General features: G+C 49.7%; 1 protein-coding gene across 6 annotated transcripts in view; it reads left to right on the forward strand.

Annotated features, from left to right (window-relative positions):
* The window catches only part of ARHGAP39 (Rho GTPase activating protein 39), a 345,937-nt gene that overhangs the window by 283,015 nt on the left and 35,435 nt on the right, over positions 1–27,487 (forward strand). For 4 of the 6 annotated variants that reach the window (XM_067560096.1, XM_067560095.1, XM_067560098.1 and 1 more), the window contains one exon: positions 7,141–7,214. In XM_067560096.1, the coding sequence (XP_067416197.1) occupies positions 7,141–7,214 (74 nt within the window). Of the gene's footprint in view, positions 1–7,140; positions 7,503–27,487 lie in introns of those variants that run through there. The other 2 variants (XM_067560099.1, XM_067560100.1) reach the window with 1 other exon arrangement.

Here is a 27,487-nt window from a genome sequence, read left to right on the forward strand (position 1 = left end):
ATGCTTTCTAGGCTTGTGAAATACTTTACAAAGGACAGTGGTGAACTGGCATCCTATTGCCAGCCTCTGATTTAGCAGTGGCATTGCCAGCCCCAGCTCTGCCAGAATCAGGTGTTAGGCCCTGAAAATCATGAGATTGGCTTAAAACAAGAGATTAAACCTCCCCCTAACATTCTGGAGTCTGTTTATTTGCTGGCTGGTGTTTGAGCCAGTAAGGTTTGTGCTTTCAAGCTTATCTCCTCAGCCATGAGGGCTAAAATCTTTCATTTAAAAAAAAAAGCCACAAGATTCTCACTTAATCACTTGAATGAGAAGCTGGGGCTTTCAGAAAAACACCGAACACAAGTCTCGTGATAAAATTGTGAGACTTAGCAACACAGGACCAGTGTCATAGGCCTATTTCTCCAAGTGGAGGGTTTGTCCAGTGACTTAGTGTCTGAATGCGATTAGCATGAAATGCTGAGCAAGTGTCTTTATAACGTTCACTTTGAGCAAAAGAATTGGTTGGAGACTGTGGATGCTCCTTGAACTTTGCCCGTCACTCCAAACACTGTCTGTCACATTGAACGCTCATTGCTGGACTCTGTTCCTGGTAAACATACAACAACTGCTGCTCAGCACAGCTCTCAATCAGAAACATTTTGTGTACAAAATAAATAAAATAAATGTAACTGATAGAAACAATCTCACCCCCTTCTCACCAGCCCTGTTTCTCTCAACCCTCTCCCTTTCCCTTTAACTCATCCCCTTCTACCTAGCCCCTTCTTCTCCTCCCTCCCCCAACCCCACCTCCCCCTCCCAAATTGTGGAATGCAGGTGGTGTTTGCTGCCATCACACTGGTCATTCTGCTTGTGTGTTACATCCCTTCTCTTCCCATCTCCCCCGGTTCTGTGCCTGTTTTGTCTCTTTGGATTGTAAAATCCTCAGGATAGGATTATTGGCTCTGCATCTGTGTGGTGTGTAGCACAAAGGGGCATCAGTTTTTTGCTGGTCCCTAGGCACGGCCATAATAAACATAGGTAATAATAATAACAAAAATCCCAGGATCTTTCAAGTGTTTTTAAAGAAACTCTTAGGATGCTGGGACTGTCCCAGCCTCACTTAGCTGAATGGAAACTCTTAGAGAGACTGAAAACAGAGGGGGCCAGAATGGAAACAGTTAGGCATCCTTAACCATAACTGTCACTGCTCTGGGCTGTAGCCATAGCCGCTGCTGCTCTGTATTGCAATGCAGGGACGGTCTGTTACTTGGGTCAACTTTGACTCTTGGCTCCAGCTGAAGGTTTCCCATGTTTGTGGGTGATTGTGTTTGCAAGGACACAGAGCAGCAATCAGGATTTATTGCCTTCTGTTACTATATGTCATCCACGCAGACATGACCTAATGAATCGGGACCTGTTGCCTACTATGGAGTGATAAATTGGCTCTGGGATCTGTTATTTATTTGTTTTTAAAACCCTCCTGCGCTTATAGGTGCAAGGAATGAGTGAGGACAGATCAGAAACAAGCAGGAAGTAAATTTGAAATTACTCCCTTTTTTGTGCAGTGAAGTGAATCAAATCTTCTCTCTCTATCCTGGTATTATGTTTTCCCCTCTGGCGATTGTTCGAGAAGTTCACCTCCCAGATGGGACACATTAAAGACCACTTCTCACTGTCACAGACCGGAGTGCGGGCGGTGAGGCCTAGTGGTCAAAGCCATGATAGTCAGGCCTAGTGATCAGAACCAGAGTCAGAAACCAGGAGACAGAGCCAGAAGTCAGAGCAGGAGTCAGGAACCAAGCAGAGAAGCAGGACTGGCGCAGCCTGGAGCAAGGAAAGCAAAGCAAAGTAAGCAGTCATGGGATGAGAGGGAAGGACCGCTCATGGATCAGTAACTGATTAAAGACAGGAAACAAAGGCTAGGAATAAATGGTCAGTTTTCACAGTCCCGCCAGGATCTGTACTGGGACATAAATGTCCATAAACGATCTGGAAAAGGGGGTGAACAGTGAGGTGACAAAATTTGCAGATGGTACAAAATTATTCAGGGTACTTAAGTCCAAAGCAGACTGTGATGAGTTACAAAGGGATCTCACAAAACTGGGTGACTGGGCACCAAAATGGCAGATGAAATTCAATATTGATAAATGCAAAGTGATGCACACTGGAAAACATCATCCCAACTGCACATACAAAATGACGAGGTCTATGTTAGCTGTTCCCACTCAAGAAAGAGATCTTGGCAGCAACGTGGCTAATTCTCTGAAAACAGCTGCTCATTGTGCAGCGGCCGTCAAACAAGCCAACAGAATGTTAGGAGCCATTAGGAAAGGGACAGATAAGATAGAAAATATCAAAATGCCGCTCTATAAATCCATGATACGCCCACTGGAACACTGTGTGCAGATCTGATCACCACATCTCCAAACAAGGTATATTAGAATTGGGAAAAGTACAGGGGGGCAACAAAAGTGATGAGGGGTATGGACCCGCTTTCGTGGGGGAGAGTTTAAAAAGACTGGGACTATTCATCTTTGACTAAGGGGGGATATGACAGAAGTATATAAAATCATGACTGGTGTGGAGGTGAATAGGGAAGTGTTGTTTACCTCTGCTCATAACACAGGAACCCTATGGAATTAATAGGCAGCAGGTTTAAAACAAACAAGGAAGTCCTTCTTCACACAACACACAATCAATCTGTGGAACTCACTGCCAGGGGATGTTGTGAAGGCCAAAAGTGTAACTGGGTTCTAAAAAGAATTAGATAAGTTCATGGCGGATCGATCCATCAATAGCTATTAGCCAGGATGGTCAGGGATGCAACCCCATGCTCTGGGGGTCCCTAAACCTCTGACTGCCGGGAGCTGGGACTGGACAACAGGGGATGGATCACTCGAAATTACCCAGTTCTATTCATTCCCTCTGAAGCATCTGACACTGGCCACTGTTGGAATACAGGATACTGGACTAGGTGGACCATTGGTCTGCCCCACTATGGTTGTTATGTTCTTGAGGTGGGAACAAGGCAGACACCGGTGCGATTGCAGCTTCAGTCAAGTGCACTGCGCAGCCGGAGATCAGTTGTTGCTGTTGGGCGTCAGAGCAGGCTTGCTGATTTCCTCGCCAGTCAAGCAGAGCGGTCAGTCGGGTGGCCCAGCTGTGCTCATAGGCTGCCCGGACACTGGGCAGGCGCAGCTGCAAGTCCTTATTCCTGGCACTTACGTGGGATGAGCATTGTGAACTCCCAGTTGTGGGTTTGTTGTTAAGGTTACATCTCTCCTGGGGTGAAATGCAGCCTGATGCAGAGGGCCAGCAGGGGCTGAAGCAGGGCGTGTGTGGTAGCTCGGCTTGTGCTGGCCATCAACCCCATGGTCAACTCGGCGTCTAGCGCTGAACCGGCAATGGTTAATGCAGCTCCGTAAGGAGCGGGTCTCTGGTGACTTGTCCTTCCCCATTACTCTCCACATCAGAGCTTCCTATACCATGCCTTGTAATCTGTCTTCTTCCAGGACAATTAATCGAGTTCCCAACAGAGCCCTGGAGAACATTTCCCCCTCCCTTAATTATCTCGGCATCACCAACTTCAAGCATTTAAAAATTGTGAGTGAGGCCCCCACCCCCCAAATTCATTAGATTGGCTTAAAAAAAAATGAGCTATTTTTAAAAATAATAATCTGGGGATCCTTTTTGCTGCCCTTATAGGTTTTGAGCCGGTAGTGAGTCATGTTTTCAGTCTTTTCTATGCAATCAGGAGGATTAGAAATTTACTTTTTTCTTTTAATGAAAGCTGGGAGTCTTGCTTAATAACCTGACTCCAGGTGCTTGGGCTTTAAGAACACCACGAAGTATCGTAAGACTTCCAATAAAATCCTGAGAGTTGGTACTATCCAATTTCAGGGCAAGTTTCCACTCTCAAATCTCCCCTCTGATTTTCTGCCATCCTTGGAGACCATGGTGTTGGGCGTGGTGTAAGAACCTAAATAAATCCAGATTGGATGTTTTTCTAAATGATCTCCTCTAAGAATTGTTTTGGGGCAGCTCTCTGGTGTGTGTTAAACAGGAGGTCAGACTAGGGCCTTGTCTTCACTTACCTCGGAGATTCAGCAGCAGTCGACCGGAGTTATGCAAGCTACGCAAAAAACTTCGTAACTCCCATCGACTTCTCTGCTTCTGTTCTGCACGCCGTCTTCAGTGCACTGCGCCAACGGGAACCGCGTTTCTGTCGACACAGTGCTATTCCACTCGAGAAGGTGGTCTTAATACGTCGATTTCTGGATTGACTGAGCGGGTCTTCACTGACCACTCAGTCGATCCAGAGAAGTCGATATTCGCCACCATCAGTGTAGACATAGCCTAGATGATCTCTATGGTCCCTTCTGGCCTTGGAATCTATGAAAAATAGATCCACGTGATTCTGCCACTGTCTGGGAGAGATGCCATGTGGCCCAGGATGGAACGAATAGCATGAGGCTGCCGGAGAGTGTTCTTACACAATCTAGCAGCCATCAAATCCGTTGGCTCTTCTATTAAATCTTTCTCTGCTGGGCTAGATGAGATTTAGCTGCATCTGAGTCTTTTGGGAACTAAATTGCTGACGCTGACGTTGCTTGCATTCATTATCACACTTTCTTCTCCCTCAGTTACATGTCATCAGTCGCAACTCCAGCCTTGCTGCCGTTCTGTCCCATTGTGATTTTACTTCTGTTTTCTTTACTGCTTACATGGAAGGTGTACTGTACTGTAGAGCCATTTGTCGCCTGGGCAAGTCACAGATGGACCCACGCTGTGTCCTGTCAGCTCCACGAGGCTGTGGTTGTTACAGTGGCAGTGCTGTTTGTCTGCTTTCGTCACTGTTTTGAGGTGAATGCTCAGGAAAATGGTGCATTGGCGTTAAAACTTTGCTTTTAAGGAAACTTAGGGCTTATCTGAAGCCCATTGTCTTCAGCGCGCATTGGGTCCAGCCCTCACTGAGCTGGTTTGCATGTGGGGGGGCTACTTCTGGTGTTTCCCGATTGGCGCTGCCTGCGGTGAGTGGAGAGAGAGTGAAAAGTGACCCTATAAAACCAGCCCCCTGGGGGGTCATCATCAGTAGGCGACTCCGGATCGTCCTTGCTCAGGCTCTAATACAAAGTTAAGGAGCCCGAATTGCTGCTTGCTCTGGACTGGCTGCGCTCAGTTGGCAGTTTCCCCAGGGCGTCACAGCAGAAGTGGGCCCCGAGGAGGGATTGAAAGCACAGGGGATCGTCCTGCAGCTGGGTTCCAGGAGCGAGTTCCCACGTACAAGGGGCGGTGTGGAAGCAACTGTGCCTGTGCCGGTGGGAGAAGCGGCTGAGTGAGCGATGGAGCAGAGGGCATGGGGGTGACACAATGAGACACGAGAGTGGGTAGGCAGGAGAGACAGAGCACAAAGGGCCTTGGAGTGGGGCACTGGAAGCTTGTGCTGCATGTGGTGGGGGAGCCAGTGGAAGACGTGGAGGGGGACGTGAGGGGTGACAAGGTCAGAGGAACGAGCCAGGAAGATGATCTCATTGTGAATGGGCCCGAGCGGGGGTTGAGGTGGGAGTCGTGGAGGCCGGAGTGGGAGGTGGCAGCACTCGAGGCAGGAGATGCTGAGAGATGGGAGATGTAACCATGCGGTGGGAGAGGAAAGGGCAGATCCTGGCACTGTTCTGCAGGGAGAACCGGCAAGACTTGGGCCTGGCCTGGCCGTGTGGGGCTGAGCACCTCACGGGCCTGAGTGACAGGGAGGATGGGGGGGCTGCTAGTGGTGACAGAGCAAGGAGAGAGATGCGAAGGAATTCCGTTTGGGGATCGGAGACTCAAGCTGGGCTCCTGGCTCCTGCATCGTCCCCACTACTGAAGACTGCGCGGGCCAAGTGCTGCCCTCGGTGCTAGCTCTGCATTGTTCTCCGCAGGATTGTGGGCCGGTGAATGAGATCTGGCCCTGCAGCCGAGCGTGGTTAACGGTTGTTTGGTGAGCCAGAATAGAGTCCAGCCCTCCTGTGTTGGCTTTGCAGGGCTAACGGCAGTGAGGTGCATTAATAACTTACTTTTGCTTCTTGCATAAACAGCACTGAGTGGATCCATCGGGGGCAGGTCTGTAGCTGCAGGGGCGTCTTTGCGTAGTCGCCCGGCTGAGGCTAACTGCACTCTAAGAGCAAAGTAGCACAGACACCCAGTTATCTCACTGCCATGCGCACTGACCACGCTCTTCTGTCGATTCGTGCCGAAACGGCCATCACGTGAGAACCAAAGAGAACTTGAAACTAGCCTGTACAATCAGGAAGAGTCGTGTTAAAAACATCAATCCCTCAAGCAGGAGCTGGGAGTCCAAGGGTGGGTTACTGAACGTGCTCAAAAACACCGAGCTTCCAGAAGCAAAGATGGCCACCACGTGCGCCCTGTCCCTGGGTTTGTAGTTCTGTGTTACATAATGGACAATATTATTAAAACAGTGCACGCCTGTCTCTTCCCTTCCGAACGAATGATATTCTCAGCACTGTCTAAGGGATTTAGAGACACAGTCCTCATTAAAATCAGTGGGAATTGGGCCTCTGAACCCTGGGGCAACTTTGAAAATATCACCCTAAATCTTCCCTCCAGTGGGGAAATCTGGCCCCAAGCCCTTGGCCTTATGTTGCTGGTGACGTTTCCATCCTCCCTCGTGATCAAACAGCTCTTGCCTTCCGAATGAAATATGTAGCTTGCCCCGCCACTACGCCTCTTGGAACCAAATGCTTTCCCTTCCCTGGGACTGTCCCGCTGCGGGGGTTAACTTCACAATTGGAGGTAAGCAGCTTGTAGGGTCTGTTCTCCAAAGCCAGGCATGCACTGGTCCAGCACTAGGTGCCTAACAGTGCAGGTGCTACTAATACCAGTTGTGTGCAATTTTGGATGAAACCCCTCCCTGTGCAGAAGGATCAGCAGAAGGCCCAGGCATCAGTGAGGTCCCATATCCGCCCTGAATGCCACCTGAGAGGTGCTAAGCACTCAGAGCTGACACGGGACCTCAGCGACGCTGAAGCCTCGTGCACTCCCTTCTGAACCCCATCCCTGAGCTTTCCCAAGTGCCTCTGCAATGGATCACAGGGCTCCTGCTTTTCCTCTTTCCTGGAACGTCTGGCTTGACTCTCTGCTCTCTGTTTTCTCTTGTAGGGGTGGCAATAAGCACTTACGCCAAGTACTGTTACAACAAGCTCCAGAAAGCAGCCTTGACAGGAGCAAAGAAGGTACCGTCTGGCCCCTTTTTGCCTTGTTTCTTTCACGTTGGCTTCCGAGCCGGCTGGTATGTGCAAATGCCTGACTGTAACTGAAGCATGCCCAGGAGGGTGGGGGTGTGATAGAACCAGGTGGGGTGGATGGAGTGTGTCTTATCTCACCAATCCAGGCTGTTTCCTCCAGTGTTCTCTATCTTTCAACCTGCTGAGTCTGTTCAAAGTCGATAGAGTCCTGAGCGTCCTGGAGATCCACTTGGGTAGAATGATCAGATCATTGAGGCGCAAAGTTTGTGTTACCGTGAAGGGAGAGATTGTGCTTTTGCAGGGGAACTGGCATAGATGGGCCTGAATGGAATAATCTGGAGCCAGATCTGGGTCTGGAATGAGTGACTCTTTGGCTTGGCGCATGATAAAAGACTGGGGCCGTTTGCAGTATTCCAAACTAGCTTTCCAACCAGTCTCTTTGTTCTGCGTTTGTACAGCGCCTAGCACAGAGGGGCCCAGGTCTGCGATGGGGCTCATCGGTGCTGCTATAATACAAATAACTTAGGGTGGTGCATCAAGGATCCCACCAAGCTCAGGGCCCCGTTGTGCTAGGTGCATGGTAAGAGCCAGTCCCTGCCCCCAAAGAGCTCAGACGCTAAACAGAAAAGAGCAACAGTAGGAGGGAGGTGAGATGACTTGCCCAAGGGCACCCAGGCGAGCAGTGTCATAGATGGGAATAGAACCTAGGTCTGGGGATGTTGGCTCTGGAGGCTTGATTCAGGCTCAGTCCTGTAGCCCTGGGTCCCACCTGCATTTCCAGTTTAATTTAGGCCTGTGGAAACTGGATAGCTGGAACTGCTTTTATCTGCACAACTGGAGTTGCACACGTTACACTGGAATTCAGGGTCCCCCAGGCCTTTGTGTCCAGAAGACAGCAACTGTACTGGATACAGAGCACCTGCCGCTCCTCTTGCTCACCAGCAAGTCGCTCTAGTTCTAGCTGCGTGCGGAAGCAGAGAATTGGGCCCCTCGAGCCCATCCTGTGGGGACCTGATCCTGGACTCCATTGGCCCTTTGCGTAGCCAGTCTTCCCAACCAGCCGGCCTCTGCTTTCCCTGCAGCTCTCCGATCTGGCCCCTTGCCCACCACCTTTCGACTGCAAAGGCTGCTTTGCTGTCTGGCTGGGAACACAATCCTGACTTTATTGCTCCCCCTGTTAGTTTATAGCCCCCTGTTTGCATGAGAACCAAAAAGGGCAGAGCTGAGCAGTGGAGTGAAATCTACAGCCGGCTGTAATAGCTGTTCGGGGAGGCGGTGTTCCACCGCTGCTACAACCCGGTCAGTGCAGCCTTCCCTGCATACTGCTTAGTGCAGAGAGCTGAGTAAGAGTGTAGTCCAGTCCTCTGAGCCCTGACTAAACCTCTGCAGACTCCACTGGCTAGCGACAAATCCTGCCGGTTCCCACAGTGCGCGGCGCCAAAAGGCAGGAGATCATTACTGGGTCCCTGCTGAGAGAGGGGGTCGCTATCCCTATGGACGTATGTTCATGTGTCAGCTGGTGGTTCCAGAGGTGACAGCTCAGGCTGCGGCCTCGGGAAGGAGAGCAGGAGTGTTGAGTGCCTGGGAGGGATGGGCATTTTGGAGAAGCCCGTCCCATGGCTGAGCAGACCCAGTCCCTCAGTGGAGATTTTTAGGACGAGTCTGTTTGTCGGCAGAGCACTAACAAGCTCATTTGTTCCTTGCTCTCTGCCATGGGGCCCTCGTCACAGCGGAGACCGGAAAGCCAGCCTGGCGGGGCAGGCGCAGGAGCAGCATGTGATTTCCCACAATCTCTTGGACAGGCCCAAAGTAACTGAGCGTCGTTTCCCGGGTAGGGAAGGACCTGCCATGTGGGAGTTCTCAGGAGCAGCCGGGGGCTCCCTGCTTGCACACTGGCTTCACGCAAGCCACACAGAATGAAATGAGTTTGCTGGGTCTTGGCCCAGATTCTGGGCATGGGTGCCCGTGAGCAGAATAACCAGCCCACTTGGCACGAACTGGCCTGCGAGGAGTCTGTGGGCTGAAAGGACTGAATTCCGCCCTCGCTCCTAGTGGGGGGTCTCTCCAGGGCAGGGGAGACAGTGCCAGGGTTCACATCCCAGGGCAGGGGCTGCGGTGGGAGTCCTGGAGGAGCTAGATCCTCCCGGAGGTCAGTGCAGGGCACTGGAGCTGGGGTTTGTGGCATGGGAGCCCGGAGGGCAGATGTATCTAGATGCTGGAGGTGCTGCTGGAGCAGGGGGGTGTGATGTGGGAGCCCAGGAGGTATCTATCGGTAGGAGACCACATAGGGTGGGTGACACTGGAGGGCAGAGCCAACGGGGTAACTATCTGCAGGAAGCTGTGCTTGGTGGGGCTATCTGCTTGGTGGGGTGGGGCAAACAGACACGGGAGCCCCGGGGGTATTGGATGTAGGAAGCCGTGAGGACTGGAGAGTGCTGGAGGCCGCGCTGGGGTTTTTCTCTCTCCCTAGCAAAGTTTTCCAAGGCAGGTGTCACTGCCTAGCATGCCGCTTGGTGGTTTTCTGTCTTGCAGTACAACCCCCAGCGCAGCCTGACTGATACCGTAGGACACAATGCTGTGTTCAGCTGAATGGCGCACACAGCCCATCAGCCAGAACCCGGACCTGTCTCACCCAGTCCACCTACTGGGATGAGAACAGAGGCAGTCCCATGGAGGAGTTCCTATGTAAGGGACTGTGGTGGAGACCATCTCCCTAAGCCACGGCCCCAGCGGTCAGAGCGCTAGCTAGCCATACCACCTGGGGCTGGCGGTAGCACCTCGTGGTTCACGTCCAGGGTTGGCAAAAGGGGAACTTGGGCCCTCCCGCTCCTCTGGGTGCCAACCCAGGGCCCTGGCGCAGGCAGTTCAGGTGTGGGACTGTGGCCACCAGCCTACTCCCAGGGCCACTTCCTCCCTGGCACTGACCGCCCTGACTGAGCTCTGCTGCCCTTTAAAACTCCCCCTCCACGAGCGCGTGGCCAGCAGGCACGGCTGGGTGAAGCCTGCTGTGCCCAGAGCTGCTCCTTACCGCCCGGTCCCCAGCCCATCGCAGGGGTGTAATACTGATAACACGTGGTCCTTCCCTAGCACCGTGCGATGAGCTCAGAGCGCCACACGCAATTACGAGCTCAGCCTCACAAACCTCGATGAAGGGGAAACTGAGGCACAGAGCGGGGCAGAGACTTGAGCACAGTCCCGCAGCGAGTCAGGCAGAGCGGGGAATCGAACCTGATCGCCAGTCCTGTACCCCCACCCCGGCTCTCCCCCGGAGTTCCCTGCACCCTGGGCTCCCGTTCCGCATCAGGAACCTGAATGCGTATGGGGCAGGGGTCCGTCCGGTCCTGTCAGACCCAGCTCTTTTTGTGAGCTTAGTGCTGGTGAACGGTGCCAGATTGACAGCCCTGGTGACCTAGGAGTGAAAGGCTCAGTGTCCCACTGCCTGTCCCCTCCAATGCAGCGGCTGAGCAGTTGTCCAAGAGGCTGTTTTATCTACTGAGGAAGAGGGCTGAACTCGATGTTCAGGGCCCAGGAGACACAGATCTCACTGCAGCCTCCCTGAGCCCAGTCACACGAGACAGACTGGACTGGGAAAGTCCCAGAAGCAAGTCAGAGACGTAAGATGAGTGTTTCCTCTGAGCTGTCATCCACAGAGGGACCAGAGTGTGAGTGATCTGCAGATACAGCAATGAGTCGTAGGGCAGACTCGTTCCCAAAGGAGAATTTCAGCACCATGGCAGCATCTCAGGCAGGCGGATGGAGCAGGAGAGGGAAAGAAATCTCCTGGAAAACACTCTCCTTTTCGATTTAAAGGAGAAGAGCCTGGCTGCTTCTCGTACAGTCTCCCTAGAAGATGCGATGTCAGAGGCAGAGTGCCTGTCCACAAAGCGGACAGATAAATGATAAACCCTGCAGGTCCCAAAGGACAGATGTACAGGAATCCAGGTGCCAAAGGCAGCCGCAGCAGTAAAAGCTTTATCTCGAAGGACACTCATGTTCTCATGGAAGGTGAGAGGCAGCACTGAGCAGAAACCATGGATCCACAGATTCACAGATGTAAGACCAGAAAGGACCCCTGTGATCATCTAGTCTGACCTCCTGCATAACACAGGCCATGGGATTTCCCTCAATTAATTCCTGTTTGAACTGGAGCAGATCTTTGAGAGAAACATCCAGTCTTGATTTCCAGCCATGGAACCCTTGATAGTTTGTTCCAGTGATGAATTACTCTCACTTTTAAAAGTGCACCTTATTTCTAAATTTGTCGAGCTTCAACTTCCCACCATTGGTTCTTGTTAGACCTTTGTCCGCTACACTGAAGAGCCCTCTAGCATCACACTTCTGTTCCCTATATATCTACTTATAGATTGTGATGAAGTCACCGAGACCTTCTCTCTGTTAAGCTAACTAGATGGAGCTCCTTGGGTCTATCACGATAAGGCAGGTTTTCCAATCGTTTAATCATTCTTGTGGCTTTTCTCTGAACCCTCCCCAATGTATCCAAATCCTTCTTGAGTTGTGGACACCAGAACTGGACACAGGATTCCAGTAGTGGTCGCACCAGTGCCAGATACAGAAGTAAAATAACCTCTCTGCTCCTCCTCAAGATTCCCCTGTTTATGCATCCAAAGATTGTGTTAGCCATTTTGCTGACAGCATCACCTGGGGAGCTCATGTTCTGCTGGTTATCCACCAGGACCTCAAGTCCTTTACAGAGTCGCTGCTTCCCAGGAGACAGTCCACACCCTCCTGTAAGCATGGCCTCCAATCTTTGTTCCTAGATGTGTGGATTTACATGTGGCTGTATCGAAACACAGATTATTTGCTTGTGCCCCGCTTACCAGGTGATGCCGATTGCTCTGTGTTGGTGACCAGTCTCACTGTCAGAGAATCAGCAGAAAAGGAGACGCTTCCCCTTGTCACTGTGTGAAAATGGCTCCCAGGGAGACCAACCTTTGAGCAGGGACTGAGGGTTCCCTTGGTCCCTCCTGAAGCTTCTCCAAGGAGCATGCTTCGGAGCGCAGAGAGGGATGTGGACAGATGCTCCTTTGGGCTCCACCAACAAATTCTGCTGTCTGTTACAGCTGTGCAAATTCAAAGCGCTATGTGCAATCGACAGGGGTTTAGAGCTGTGGCACTGAGAGCAGAATCTGGCCCACTATGACTTAGCCCTGACCAACAAGGGAGTGTTTCTGCCACGTCCCAGAGGGGTTTGTGAATGACAGCAATTATACACGAAGGCTGTGCCGAGAGAACTGCTAGAGAATGCGAGTTACGGATGTCTCCAGCTGTCATCAGTCCAGTCCTGGGAGAAATGAACAGCCAGGCAGTCACTAACAAGGAGTAATGTGGGGAATTAAAGAAAGGACAGAAGATCAAGAAAACATCCCGATGGCTGAGATCTGTTAGGCTGGGGCGTCATCTCACCGCGGGATGTGGTACAAACCTTGTCAATGGGGATGTTTACAGCTCGGAGCGGCATAGCCCTTGTGAGACAGCAAGGCCAGACAGCACCAGCAGGGTCGCCCTGTTTGTATTCTGGGAAGAAGCCGGAGCAGAGGCTGCAGCCTGGCGCACTCCAGGTAAACGTGTGCCAAGGTCTCCCTCACACCACAAAAGGGGCAGGTGTCGGAGCGAGGGGTGAACCGTGCCAAGTACGCGCCCATGTTCACAGCTTTGTGAAGGAGCCGCCAACTGATGTCCCCGGCGGGCCGCGGGGTCAGGGTGGAGTAGAGGCTGGCCCACCGGGGGTCCTCGCCCTCCACAGGTGGTCTCAGGTCCCGCCATTTGGTGTCTGGGTGGGACACGAGGGCGAGGAAATGGAGGGTGAGGAGCACGAGCGTGCACAGATGGTCCCTCGGCGTGGTTCGGAAATGGACCGGCTGCAAATCTAGCAGCTGGCTCGGTGTGTGGGGAGAGGGTGGCTGGGGGGCCTCATGGGGCTGGAGCCCGATGAAAAGCTCCAGAGGGCTAGGACTGAGGGGGGACGGGGATTGCCCTCTCGCAGGACCCGCTCAAGGTAAACCCGAGCAGCGGGGAGCAAGGCTGCCCCAGAAGGGAGGTATATAAGCCCCAGAATGATTACAGCCTTGTTCCCTGTAGACTGAGCAGGGTTTTGAAGGGTTAATTAGGAGCACCTGAGGCCAGTTAAGGCCCAGCTAGAGTCCTGCTAAAACCCCTGCTCCAGCCAGCCAGAGCGGGAGGAGAGCTGGCAGTACAGTGGGAGGAGTGTCGCTGTTGAGCAGAGGAACCAGCGAAGAGACAAGAGATCAGAGGGGGAAATAGCCCAGGGGAAAGAAGTGCAGCTGCAAGCATTGTCAGTAGCGCATAGCTGCTGTGCGTAGAGCCCCTGGGCTGGGACCCGGAGTAGAGGGTGGGCCTGGATCCCTTCCGCCTCACTGGGCACTACGAAGGGGCTGATGCCCAGAGTCAGGACAACAGGTGGTGCCCTGACCCACCACCTGGGAGAAAAGCACGGGACCCATCACAGTGGAGCCGGCAGTTTTGCCACGACCTAGACACCACACTGTAGGATACAGTCCTGCATTGGACTGGCTGATGTTCTAGTCCTCGTCCATCTCTTAACTTCCCGTCTATCATTCTGTGCTAGTGATTTCCTGGCTCCAGCCCGGGGCGATGGAGCGCTCGTCAGGGACTGTCTCTAACCTCTACTCCTCCTTTCTAATGGCTGTTTCAGTGTCCATCCAGAAGCACCTATACAGCCTCCCAAGGAGGCAGGCTTGAGCAGAGAGACTCTCTCATTGACCGACCCTCCAGTTTGCCCTCCTGATACAAGCGTGTCCTCTCGCTCCAGCCGCACTTTGATGACAGTATCGACAGCTTTTCTAAATTAGCGAGTGCCTAGCCGTGTCAGCCCAGCATATTAAACTGTCGCTGCGCATTTGCATTCTCCAAAGAAGGCCATGGAGAAGGAAGGGGAACACTTCCTCTCTTGTCCCCAGGGTGATCACAGCCCGGCGCGAGGGAGGGACGGCGGCACTGAATTCTCCTCTGGCTCTCTGGGGGATGGAGAACCTCACACTTCTTGAGCTGCTCTTTTGCAGCTGCCTTGCTGGTTGAGGTCTCAGACGTTGGAACGGGCAGGTCCCCTGCCTATGCTGGCCCTCTTCTCCGTAGTTCACGCACAGTAGCACAGGCTATTTCTTGTCGCGTGATGGGATTTTTCCACACTCACGAATCGGCAGATAATGACTAGCGGGTTTGTGTTTCAGCAACAGTGAGGAAGCCTCAGGTGGGAATAGCAGAATTGCCAGCCCTTCGTGTTCAAAACTCAGGAGTCAGGCCTAGAGAATAACAAGACTCACTTAAAAAGCAGGAGGTATTAAAAAAAAATGGGGTCCTTTTAGCTGCCTGCGGGTTTCTGAGCCCTTACGGGTCTCATTTACAATCATCTCTGCAACCACAAGGGCTACCAAACCTGAAAACCCAGTAATGATGGGGGATTTCAATTATCCCCCTATTGACTGGGAACATGTCACCTCAGGATGGGATGTGATGATAAAATTTCTAGACACCATCAATGACGCTTCTTGGAGCAGCTAGTCCTGGAGCCCACAAGGAGAGAGGCAATTCTTGATTTAGTTCTCACAGGATCTGCTCCAACAGGTGACTCTAGCTGAATCTCACAGTAACAGTGACCATAATATAAATACATTTAACGTCTTGGGGGGGAGGATAACCAAGACACCCAGCACTAGCATTTAACATCAAAAAGAGGAACTACACAAACATGAGGGAGGCTAGGTTAGTTTAAACAGAAAGGAAAAGGAACAGTCACAAGAGTGAAATGCCTGCGAGCTGCATGGAAACATTTTAAAAACACCATGCTAGAGGCTCAAACTGTATGGATACCCCAAATAAAAAATAACAAGAGGAACCCAAACCCCCCCCCCCCCCCCCCAAAAAAAAAAAAGCAAGCACCAATCTGGCTAAACAACAGAGTAAAAGAGGCAGCTAGAAACCAAATGACCTCTTCTAAAACTCATCCTTCAAATCCTGCTGAGGAAAATCAGAAGATGCATAAACTCTGGCAAGTCAAGTGTAAAAGTATAATGAGGCAGGCCAAAAAAGAATTTGAAGAGCAACACGCAAAAGACACAAAAGGTAACAGCAAATATTTTGAAGTACATCAGAAGCAGAAAGCCTGCCAGACTGGGTGATCGAGGTGGTAAAGGAGCACTCAAGGAGTACAGGGCTGTTGGGGAGAAGTTAAACAAATTCTTTGCATCAGTCTTCACGGCAGAGGAGGTGAGGAAGATTCCCACACCTGAGCCATTCTTTTCAGGTGACAAATGTGAGGAACTGTCCCAGGTTGAGGTGTCAGTAGAGGAGTTTTAGAAATATATTGATAAATGAAACAGTAATAAGTCACCAGGACCAGATGGTCCCACCCAGGAGTTCTGAAAGAACTCAAATATGAAATTGCGGTACTAACTGTGGGCGGTAACCATCTCTTAAATCAGCCTCTCTGCCAGATGGCTGGAGGACAGCTAATGTAATGCCGATTTTTTTTAAAATGAGCCAGAGGCAATCCCAGCAATTCCAGGCCGGTAAACGTAACTTCAGTACCAGGCAAACTGGTTGAATCTATAGTAATGAATAAAATTATCTGACACAGAGATGAACACAATATGCTGGGGAAGAATCAATACGGCATTTGTAAAGGGAAATCATCTGTCAGCAATTGTGACATTACTCAGGGTACACTCTGGGCTGACGAACAGCTGTGTCCCCTCCGTTCTCCAACTGGGGATGTCTTTTGCACTGCTTTGCTGTGAGAACGACCACTCCTGGTCTGCTCTCACACAGCCTCCAACGTGTAAGTTACTCCCAGTTACACTGTGCCAGTGCTGCAGGCAGCCACTCTTGAATTACACCGCAGAGCAGTCCCAGCCTTTCCCCAGAAATGTCCGGCTGGTACTGCCCAGCACCGTCCTGGGCAATACAAGCTCATATAAAGGCCATCATTTTATTAATACAAAATGATATGCACAAATCCTGTTATCCCAAATGGAGTTTCCCAAACAGTTCAGTCCAAACATACTGGTTTAGATAAATCAGTAAAAGAAGTGTATTAGATTTTAAGGGACAAGTAATGAGGTGTAAAAATCAGAATTGGTTACAAAAAAATAAAAGTAAAACGCAACTAATGCCTAACTTAAGGAGCTAAGTGAATTCAAAGCTAAGATCTCTCTTACCATATGTTTCAGCAGTCTTACTGGCTGAATTTCTTTGTCCCCCAGTCAGTGCGGCTACCTTTGTTCTTCAGGTGTTGTCAAGGCCGTGGGTAGAGAGAAAGGGAGAGAGAATTTGGAGCATCTGCTTTCCCTTCTTATAGTTCTTTCTCCTCTTTGGGAATCATCTCCAGCTGAGGTTCAGGAGACAGAACGTCTGTGTGAACTGGAAACCCCCACCCCGCACCCGCTGTTTCTTTGTCAAGATGTAGATTTTTGCCCACATCTTCTTTCCTGCCAAAGAATGGCCACGTAACCACGTGCTGGTCCATTTGATTTTGTTGACACCTTGCTGAAGTGTGGGCTAGCCTTTTGTCTCTGGGGAACTGGTTTGTGACTGCTCTCCTGACTTGGAACATGTCGTAGTCATATCATATAGTAGAATCTTTTAACTTTACACACAATGTTGCCACACATATTTTACCAGGCCAATAATGATCAGCAAATGATGAGTTTTCAAGTGACACCACGAGGCATACTTTGTGTCCAGGTGATAGAGTAGACTTGGATTTTCAGAAAGCCTTTGGCATGGTCCCTCAACACGGCTCTTAAGCAGAGTAAACAGTCATGGGATAAGAGGGAAGGTCCTCTCCTGGACAGTAAATGGTGAAAAGATAGGCATCAAAGGGTAGGAATAAATGGTCAGTTTTTACAGAGGTAAATAAGAGGGTCCCTCAAGGATCTGTACTAGGACCTGTGCTGGTAGTGATCAGCATCGTGCTATGCGATCTGGAAAAAGCGGTAACCAGTGAAGTGGCAAAGTTTGCAGATGATAGTAAATTACTCAAGATAGTTAAGGCCAAAGCTGACTATGCAGAGTTACAAGGGATCTTATTAAAATGGGTGACGTAGGCAGCAAATGGCAGCTGAAACCTAATGTTGAGAAATGCAAAGTAACACATGGGAAAACATAATCCTAACTATAAATACACAATGATGGGGTCTAAATTAGCTGTTATAACTCAAGAAAGATCTTGGAGTCATTGTGGATCGTTCTCTGAAATAATTGTGCAGCGGCAGTCAGAATAGCAAACAGAATGTTAGGAACCATTAAGAAAGGGATGGATAATAAGACAGAAAATATCACAATGCCACTGTATAAATCCATCATATTCCCACACCCTCAATGCTGCATATGGTTCTGGTCATCCTGTCTCAAAAAGCTATATTAGAATTGGAAAAAGGGCGGAGAAGGGCAACAAAAATGATTGGGGGTATGGAACTGCTTCCATATGAGAAGAGATTAAAAAGACTGGGACTGTTCATCTTAGAAAAGAGATGATCAAGGAGTGATGTGACAGAAGTCTTTAAAATCATGATTGGTGAGAAGAAAGTGAATAAGCAAGTGTTATTTACCCCATCACATAACGCAAGAACCAGGGGTCATCCAATGAAATTAATAGGCAGCAGGTTTAAAACAAACAAAATAAGCTACTATTTCACACAACACACAGTCAACCTGAGGAACTTGTTGCCAGGGGATGTTGTGAAGGCCAAAAGTATGACTTGGTACAAAAATAATTAGAGAAGTTCATGGAGGATTGGTCCATCAATGGCTATTAGCCATGATGGTCAAGGATGCAACCCCATGTGCTGGGGATCCCTGTTTGTTGACTGTCAGAAGCTGGGACTGGATGACGGGATGGATCACTCAATAAATTGCCCAGTTCTGTTCATTCCCTCTGAAGCATCTGGCACCTGCCACTGTGGGAAGACAGGATGCTAGGCTAGATGGACCATTGGTCTGACCCACTATCGCCATCCTTATGAAATGCGCTAGAGGGTATTCCAGGAACATCAGGACTTCAGAAGCTGTGGAAGGGATGGCCTGGAGAGAAAGCAGAGAAGATCCTGCAGAAAGAGCAGTGTGACTGGATTGGAAATAAACGATAAATATGAAAGTGCCTTTCATGCTATTAGGCAAAGTATGGGAAGCAGGTGCTCTGCTCTGGCTTGCCATGACTGGTTTTTCACTTCTTGACTATAGATTTCAATGAATACATCTAAATTTCATGACTTAAGCACAGGGCTAGAGTTATAATTGCTTTTTGAGAGCATCACAGGCTGTGTGGTTCCTCAGACAATGGGTGGCTGTAACCCTTCATGGGCAGGAGTTTTGTCTCCCTGGCAGTGAAATTGACCCCAGCGGGTGGGGACCAGACACAAGATCCAGGCACCACATACGTCCTGCTTCAGTCTGCTAAGACGGGACCTGTAGGATGCCTGGATCTTGTGTCTGCTCCCTTGTTCCCTCCTGCATGGCGGTCATTTTCACCCTCGAATCAAACAAGCACAGCTGCACCTGCTTTGCAAACAAACCCAATTAGATTTTTCTTTGCAGTTCGGATTTCAGTTCAAGTAAACCCCATCGCAGTGCTAAATTGCCGGGCACTGAAATAAAACTTTCCACCGTTAAGCATTACAAGGTGCTCATCCGTTTTCTCTTTACTCACTCATTAGGAAAGTTACTTTCCCCCATCTGGTGTGCTTAGGCTACTTACAGCTTCCAAAGGCTCGACTCTTTCTCACCCATTAGGGTAGCACTTCTTTTCAAGGATGGGAAAGTATGGTAGCTACGCGGTACAGACTGCTTAGCTGCCTGCGGTAGGAGAGGAAATAACCCTGCATCGTGATTACGTGTACTGCGGTAGTAGCTAAAGGCTCAACTCTGTGCAAACAGAGTAAAATACAATCCCCGCTGCAAAGAGCTCACAGTCTGCATAGACCAGGCAGAGACAGGGTGGGAGGCAGTGAGTATTCTTGTCCCTGTCTTACAGATGGACAGCTGAGTTGCCCACAGATCAACGTGACTTTCCCACAGGCACCCAGAGAGCTGGGAACAGTCCCAGTCCTGCATCTTTACAAGCTTGTCCTTCCTCGATGTCTGTCATTAGAGCACAAAGTGTTCCACAGAGAGTGGAGCTTCCCTGGCCACTTGGCAGGAGTCTGCGCTTCTGTCTGAGCCTGTGGGGTACCTTAATTTGCTCCCAGCTGCTCTGGGCTGTTCTGGCAATCAGGAAGGTCCAGGGTGTAGGGCTCCCCCTGCTATGCCCCTGTGGCACAGCCCTGAGGACGCGGGTTCTGCAGGGAGCTATGTAGAGCAAGCTGTACCAACTGCACCTGCCAAAGGGGTGCTGTGCAGTGAGCTTCATGGCTCCTTCGTGCTGCCAGAGTCAGCACAAAGGAGCTGAGGGGCACTGCCGAATCAGGCCCCTCTTTCACCCTTCACTGCCAGCAGGGCAGGGCCACCCGTGAGGCAGGCAGTCCGTCCCAGCAGACAGGGCTCCTGTCTGGCCACTTCACTCGAGCTGGGCTGTTAACCCTGGGACCTGTGTTCATGGTGAAGGGCCCGTGTGTGTGGCACCTCAGCCATCCCAGGTTTCCCGTGTCCCTCAGTAGGGTGTGTCTCCATCCACTGCTGGAAGGAAGGAAGGCTAATACGAACGGCATTCGATGGGCCTGAGTCTCCCCTCAGGGAGATCTTGGCCTATGATTTATTTCCTCTCCATCAGTTGGACAAGCTGTCTTGAAACCACTGCACTCCCTGTGTCATCTCTCCTTTGCTAGTGCCTGTTCCCCAAAGACAAACCCGCCGTGTTGGGGAATTCAGGGCTAGCTATGTAAATGCGGCTCAGCCCTGAGGAATGCATTGAGCTCCGGATGCAGCGATGCCAACCAGACTTCATTGCTGCCTCTCCTCCCTGATTTCCTGCAGTGCCACACGTGCGGCCCTTAGTTATTTCACACTTGCTGCCTTTCCAGCTGCAGAGACAGACGAGAAATGGCAGCAAGCAGCTGCCGCCACTAGCATAATCCTGACCTGCATTTTGTCCTCCAGACAGATTCAGTCCTGTCTCCCTCAACCCTTGTTCAGCAACTGCCTTAATTAAATTGAAACGGATCAGATACCCTCCAGACAAGACTTTCCCAAATGGGAGGCAGAAAACAAATGAAACAGGATTTGGCAAGAGCCCCTAGCCCTGTGCTGGCTTTGGGGCTGTTGATAACTTTTTATTTAATAAAATGCCCTGGATACAAATTCATTTTCTTTGCTTGATATTTATCATGCTCTGAGAGGGGAGCATCAGCAACTTGGATCAGTGGATTGAGAGGCTGCATAGCTGCTGCGAGGGCTACCGTGTGCTCTGCTGAAATGCAGTTTAGTGACTTCCTTAGTGTGTATCCCATGGAGTAGGAGGTATCCCATGGAGTAGGAGGGAGCATAGCAACTGAGGGAGCTGCCAAGGAGAGAGAGTCTGGCTGCCGGAGGAAGAGGCCAAGGGATTTAACAGTTACAAAGGCACCAAGTCCCCCAGAATAAAGAAAATCCAGTGCGCTTAACAAACATACCGTTAACCAAGGCTCCATCAAAAAGCTCCAAGAATAAAAATGCCGGCAGAAGACCAACAGCAGGGTGATGGCTATGCAGTTCATTGCATTGACTTCTGATCACCTGCCTCCTGGGCAGGTGGTGTATGTGTGCATTCCACGCAAGCAAGTCACGGCCCGCAGAGACAGAGTACAGGCACTGGAGGCCAGAGGGGCCGAACTGGAGGAGCAAGCGGGGACAGAGATACATAGAGGAGACTTTCAAGGACAGGGTAGATCTCTCACCTCCTGACCAGCAGCCCGTGTGCTATTGAGGAGGACAAAAGTCTCAGGACAGAAGAGCATCAAGTTGGAGAGGGAAACAATTCGATAGTTGGGACCCATCTTCCAGATGTCATGAAATCCTCTTGCCCTGAGGATATCCCTCCGGGGCTGAGACAGGCAATAGTAGTCGTGGGGTTAGAACTATAGATAGCTGGGTTTCTGATGACCAGGAGAGCTGCATGGTAAATTGCCTGCTGGGTGCGAAGGTTGTGGATCGCATGAGACATCTGGACAGACTTATGTGCAGTTCTGGGAAGGAGTCTGTGGTCATGGTACGCATCGGTACCAGTGATGTATGGACAGGTCAGAGGGAAGTCCTGAAGGCCAAATTTAGGCTGCTAGGTAAGAGATTAAAGTCCAGGACTCCATAGTAGCATTCTCTGAAATGCTTCTAGTTCCAAATGCAGGACCGGTGAGACTGGCAGAACTGCAGGGTCTAAATCTGTGGATGAGACCCTGTAGGGAGGAGGTATTTAGGTTCATTAGGAAGTGGAAATCTTTGGGGAAGGAGTGGCTTGTACAGGATGGATGACTCCGCCTAAACCAAAGCAGAATCAGCTTTCTGAGAAATAAAATGTAAAAGTCGTAAAGGGTTTTTAAAACTAAAGCCTAGGGGAAAGCTGACAGGTACAGAGGCCCACACCCCTTAGGGATGAATTTATTAAAGAAGGAGCTCTGTATCCTAGTAAATAGGATAGCAAAGAAGATGGTAAAGTACAGGTTGGAGCTAGTGCGTTTACATTTAAAAATAATTCATGTATGCAAGGAACTGAATATTGACCAAATGAATAGGTGCATGTAGAGAAATGCTAGCATTCTACATGCTAAGAGAGTGAACTAGAATGCCTGGCACTAAATGAGGATATTGATATAATAGGCATCTCAGAAACTTGGTGGAATGAGGATAATCAGTGGGCTATGGTAATACCAGGGTACAAAATATATTGGAGTGACAGAGTAGTTTGCGCTGGTGGGGGACTGGCACTACATGTTAAAGAAAGCACAAGTGAAATAAGGTAAAAATCTTAAATGAAAAACTGTACCATAGAATCTCTGTGGATAGAAATTCCCTGCTTTTGAATAGCAGGAGGTAGATCGACTTGCAGATTTTAAAATCAGACGGGATCATCATGATCATCTAGTCTGACCGCATGCACATTGCAGACCACAGGACCTCACTCCTGAAATAGACCCCTAACCTCTGGCTGAGTTACTGAAGCCCTCAAATCATAATGTAAAGACTTCAAGTTACAGAGAATCCACCATTTACACTGGTTTAAACCTGCAAGTGACCCGTGCTCTGCCAATCTGACCCAGGGGAAAATTCCTGCCCGATCCCAAATATGGCGATCAGGTAGACCCTGAGCCCGTGGGCAAGACCCACCAGCCAGACACCTGGGACAGAATTCTCTGTAGTAACTCAGAGCCCGCCCCATCTAGTGTCCCATCACCAGCCATTGGAGATATTTACTGCTAGCAGTCCCAGACTGGCCACATGCCATTGTAGGCAGTCTCATCATACCATCCCCTGCATAAACTTATCAAGCTCAGTCTTGAAGCCAGTTACATTTTTTGCCCCCCCTGCTCCCCTGGGAAGGCTACTGACCACCTGACCTGAATGGTGACCGTGATTGTGAAATGCTAAGGAAGGCTAGAGAGGCTACAAAAGCAGAAAGCTCAGTAATAATGGGTGATTTCAGCTCTCCCCATATTGACGTGGTACGTATCATCTCAGTACGTGATGCAGCGATAAAACTTCTAGGTATCATAAATGACTGCTTCTTGGAGCAGCCTGTTGTGGAAGCCACCATGGGAGAGGCAATTCTTGAGTTAGTTTTAAGGGGACCACAGGATCTTGGCCAAGAGGTAGCTATAGCTGAACCACTCAGTAATAGTGACCATAATGTAATTAAATTTAACATCCTTGTAGGGGGGATAATACCAAAACTCCTCCCTACAATAACATTTCACTTTAAAAGGGGAACGACACAAAAATGAGAAAGCTCATTTTAAGTTCTGTCCAACAAGCTATCACCATGGTTAAATGCCTGCAGGCAGCATGGGGACCATTTAAAAACACCATAATGGAGGCCCAGATGAAACGTGTCCCAGATCAGAAAAGACAATAAGAGGTCCAAAAGAATGCCACCATGGCTAAACAGCAGAATAACTGAGGCTGTTAGAGGCAAAAAGGCATCCTGTAAAATTTGGAAGTTGGAGCTTAGTGAGGATAATAAAAAGGAGCTCAAACTCGGGCAGGTCAAGTGTAAAAGTACAATAAGGCAGGCTGAGAGAATTTGAGAAGCAACTTGCTAAAGACACAAAAACGAACAGAATTTTTTTAAGTACATAAGAAGCAAGAAGCCTGCCACACGGCAATCGAGTCACGGGACGATTGAGATGCTAAAGGAGCACTCAAGGAAAACAGGGCTGTTGCAGAGAAGCTAAATTAATTCTTTGCATCAGTCTTCACCGCAGAGGATGTGGGAGAGATCCCCACATCAGAGCTATTCTTTTGGGGCGACAGATCTGAAGTGCTCTTTCAAATTGATCTGTCAGTAAAAGAGGTTTTAGAACAAATTAATAAATTGAATAGCAATAAGTCACCAGAACCAGAGGGGATTCACCCAAGAGTTCTGAAGGAACTCAAATGTGAAATCGCAGAACTACTAACTGTGATATGTAAGCTATTGCTGAAACAAGCCTCTGTACCAGAATACTGGAAAGTAGCTAATGTGATGACGATTTTTTTAAAGGGCTTCAGAGGCGATCCTGGAAATTACAGGCTGGTAAGTCTAATTTCAGTAAAGAACAGAATTATCAGGCACATAGATGAACACATTTTGTTGAGGAAGCGTGAACATGGCTTTTGTAAAGGAAAGTCATGCCTCACCAATCTATTAGAACTCTGTGAGGGTATCAATAAACCTGTGGACAAGGGTGATCCAGTTGATATAGTAGACTTGGATTTTCAGAAAGCCTTTGACAAGGTCCCTCACCAACGACTCCTAAGGAAGCTAAGTGGTCATGGGATAAGAGGGAAGAACATCTCCTGGATCAGTAACTGGTTAAAAGATGAGAAACAAAGGGTAGGAATAAATTGTCAGTTTTCACAATGGAGAGAGGTAAACAGTGGGGTGCCCCAAAGATCTATTCTGGGATCAGTGCTGTTCAGCATACTTATAAAGAAACTACACATATATAATGAAGGCTCTAAATTAGCTGTTACTGAAGAGTCATCATGGATAGTTCTCTGAAAACTCAATGCACCGCAGCAGTCAAAACGGCTAACAGAATTTTGGGAACTATTGAGAAAAGGAAAGATAAGACAGAAAATATCATAAAGCCACTATATAAATCCCTGGTGCACCCACACCTTGAATACTGTATCCAGTTCTGGTCGTCCCATCTCAAAACGGACAGAGTGGAACTGGAAAAGGTTCAGAGAAGGGCAATAAAGATGATCAAGAGTATGGAACAGCTTCCATACAAGGAGAGACTAAAAAAATGTAGGGCTGCTCATCTTAGAAAAAAGACAATTAAGAGTGAATATGTTAGAGAGCTTTAAAATCATGAATGGTGTAGAAAAGTGAATAGAGAAGTATTATTTATTCTTTCCCACAATACAAAAACCAGGGGTCACCCATGAAATACAGCTTAATATAAACAAAAGGAAGTATTTTTTCACACAATGCACAATTAACCTGTGGAACTCATTGTCATGGGATGTTGTGAAGGCCAAAAGTGTAACTGGCTTCAAAAAAAGAACTAGATAAAGAACTAGAAAGAGGATAGGTCCATCAATGACTATTAGCCAAGATGGGCAGGGATTTAACCCCATGCTTGGGGCGACCCTAAACCTCTGACTGCCAGAAGCCAGGAGGGGGAGACAAGTGGGTCTCTCCAAAACTGCCCTGTTCTGTACACTCCCCTGAAGGTCTGGTATTCGCCAATGTCAGAGATTGGATACTAGGCTCAGTGGACCATTGCTCTGACCCAGTATGGCCATTTTTATGCCCCAGTATATACATATATGGACTACTTTTCCTCTTTCTCACCCCCACCCCCAAGAGCTAAGTCATGGTGCTTTATGTCAGGATACCAATGGGTCCTGTACTCAAAGTACAGCAGGGACGAGAGGAAAGGCTTATATTCTTTTGTCCCTACAGAGGCCTCCTAATCACTTAGGGTAAGTGTGAATGCTGTGGCATGTACAGTAATCTGCAGCCCAGTGTACGCCCTGCTGAGGGAACGTGCCCAGTGCCGGCAGTCACAGCCTCCTCTGTACTGCAGAACAATGGGTGATCCTTCTAATGAATGGTCATCAACTTGTGAGGAGAGGTGGGAAACCGAGCAAGGGAGCGCTCGTGTCAAAGCACGGCACTGAGTGTGAGCGTTGGAGCCCAGTTGTGCAAGCTTTACAGCGATTGGCCATGGAAGCCTGGGCCAGAGGAAAGATAGTCTTGTGGGTGCAGGAGACATGGCTTCAGTTCTCAGCCCTCTGCCTTTCTGTGTGCCCTTGGGTGTGTCACTTAATCTGTGCCTCCAGCCCCTGTCTGCAAAATGGGGACAGCGATGCTCCCAGGGATGTTCCGAGGCCAAGGTCATTAATATGGTGAGGCCCCCAGGCCATCCACTGCGGAGGCCAGGAGAAGATCGAGACAGAGCCACCTGGAGCGTTCTCAGAGGAGATCTGTGGGGACGTGCTCCCAGAATGCCTTGCTCAACGTGTTTTTCCTTATTCTTAATATCAGTTCCCAGCCAGAGGCACAGCAAGGACTCTGCAGGCATCGCATTTTAGGGCAATTACACTTCCCGCTTCCCACTTGGCTTTTGGCTTCTTCACCTCACTCAACTACCACCTGCATCTGAGGAAGTGGGGTGCAGCCCACGAAAGCTTATGCCTGCTGAAATTAAATGTGCTCGTCTTTAAAGTGCTGCAGAACTCTCGTTGTTTTTGCTGTGTACAGACTAACACGGCTGCCCCTCGGGAACTCACTCGAGGAGCGTTACAAACAGCTGACCAATCTCACGCACAGCCGTCCTGCTTCAACTAGAAGATGTCATCGTAGTGCGATGCAGCCACCTGTCCAACGGCAGATTCAGAACAAGCAGGGACTTGGAGAGTGCAAATCAGGGCTGCATATTGCTCTGCACAGGCAAGATAGAGCTTTCCGAGAGCTGGGAAAATGCTCTCCTGCCAGCCCACAGACAGCAGCCACGTTCTGGGGCATTAATAACAAACCTGGTTGCCCATAAGACATAAAAACCTGACGTGACATTTAAAACGTCAGTGAATTTACCTGTCACAGCACAAACGTACTGAGCAGAAACATGTAGACGGATTACCAGCTCCGCCCCTGAAATGCAGCCGGCTCTGGCAAGGAACAAAGCAGCTGCTTGACATTGCACAGCAGATGCTATGCAGCATCTTGAGACAAGGCTAACATAGCCATTTCAAAGCGCAGGGGAATCTAGGTGAGCAGAGTACCCCAGCTGAAACTTTACAGCAGAGTTCCCATTCCAGTCCTTGCGAGAGGTGCCATTGGATTGGAAATAACCACAAGTGGTCAGGGCTTCGCTTCTAAAGCTCATCAGAAGAGGTTCCCTCTAGCCACATAGCTCCTCATCTCACTCTGCTGGGGTATTGGTTCAGTGCTCGGCCGGGGAAGGGAGCCAGCTGCTGGTTACTGAGTTTCATGCAGCCCGGCCTCGCTTTGCACCATATAGAGATGCTTAGAGAGAAGAGCGCAGGCTATTAAAACACCAATAGTGCTTCTGTAGCAGCCTGTGTGGTGGTGGTCTCCACCCTGCTCCACACCTGTGCCATCTGACTGGATTATGGCACGTAGGGATAGAGCTGCACGGTCTTCAGACATGCACAAATGGAAGCCAAGGGAGCGTGCAGCTCTGCTCCAACTGTACCTCTGACATATGGGCAGCGTCCTTTAGTGCCACATCATCCTCCCTGCCTTGTAACACCTTCCCCCCATGCAGCAAGCAATGACCTTCCTGTACATGGAGCTGCTGGGAACAGGCTTGTCACAGAGAGTGCTTCTACTCTGATGTCCATCGAGTGTATTAATGCCCTGTTTTCCATGGCTGGGCCTGTAGATTGCCTTACCCAAGTGCCGAATGGAGACTGGGGTGCCGAGCAGATCAGGGCTGGGCTGATACTCCAGTGATTATTACTGGTCGGGCAGCCACTGGATGGAACGGCAGAGATAGGAGCCACACCCAAGCATAGCTTTCGTTTGTTCATAAAGATCCCCGCTTGGGCATGTTATGAACGGCTTGCAGGATGCCCACGAATTGCCCTTGATTTTCATGCTGAGCAGTTGTTATTGGCAGGACTCC

This window comes from Emydura macquarii, unplaced genomic scaffold (genome assembly GCF_026122565.2).
Source record: "Emydura macquarii macquarii isolate MOO-44397 ecotype Brisbane River unplaced genomic scaffold, CSIRO-AGI_Emac_v2 contig_2246, whole genome shotgun sequence".
Classification (NCBI taxonomy): domain Eukaryota; kingdom Metazoa; phylum Chordata; order Testudines; family Chelidae; genus Emydura; species Emydura macquarii.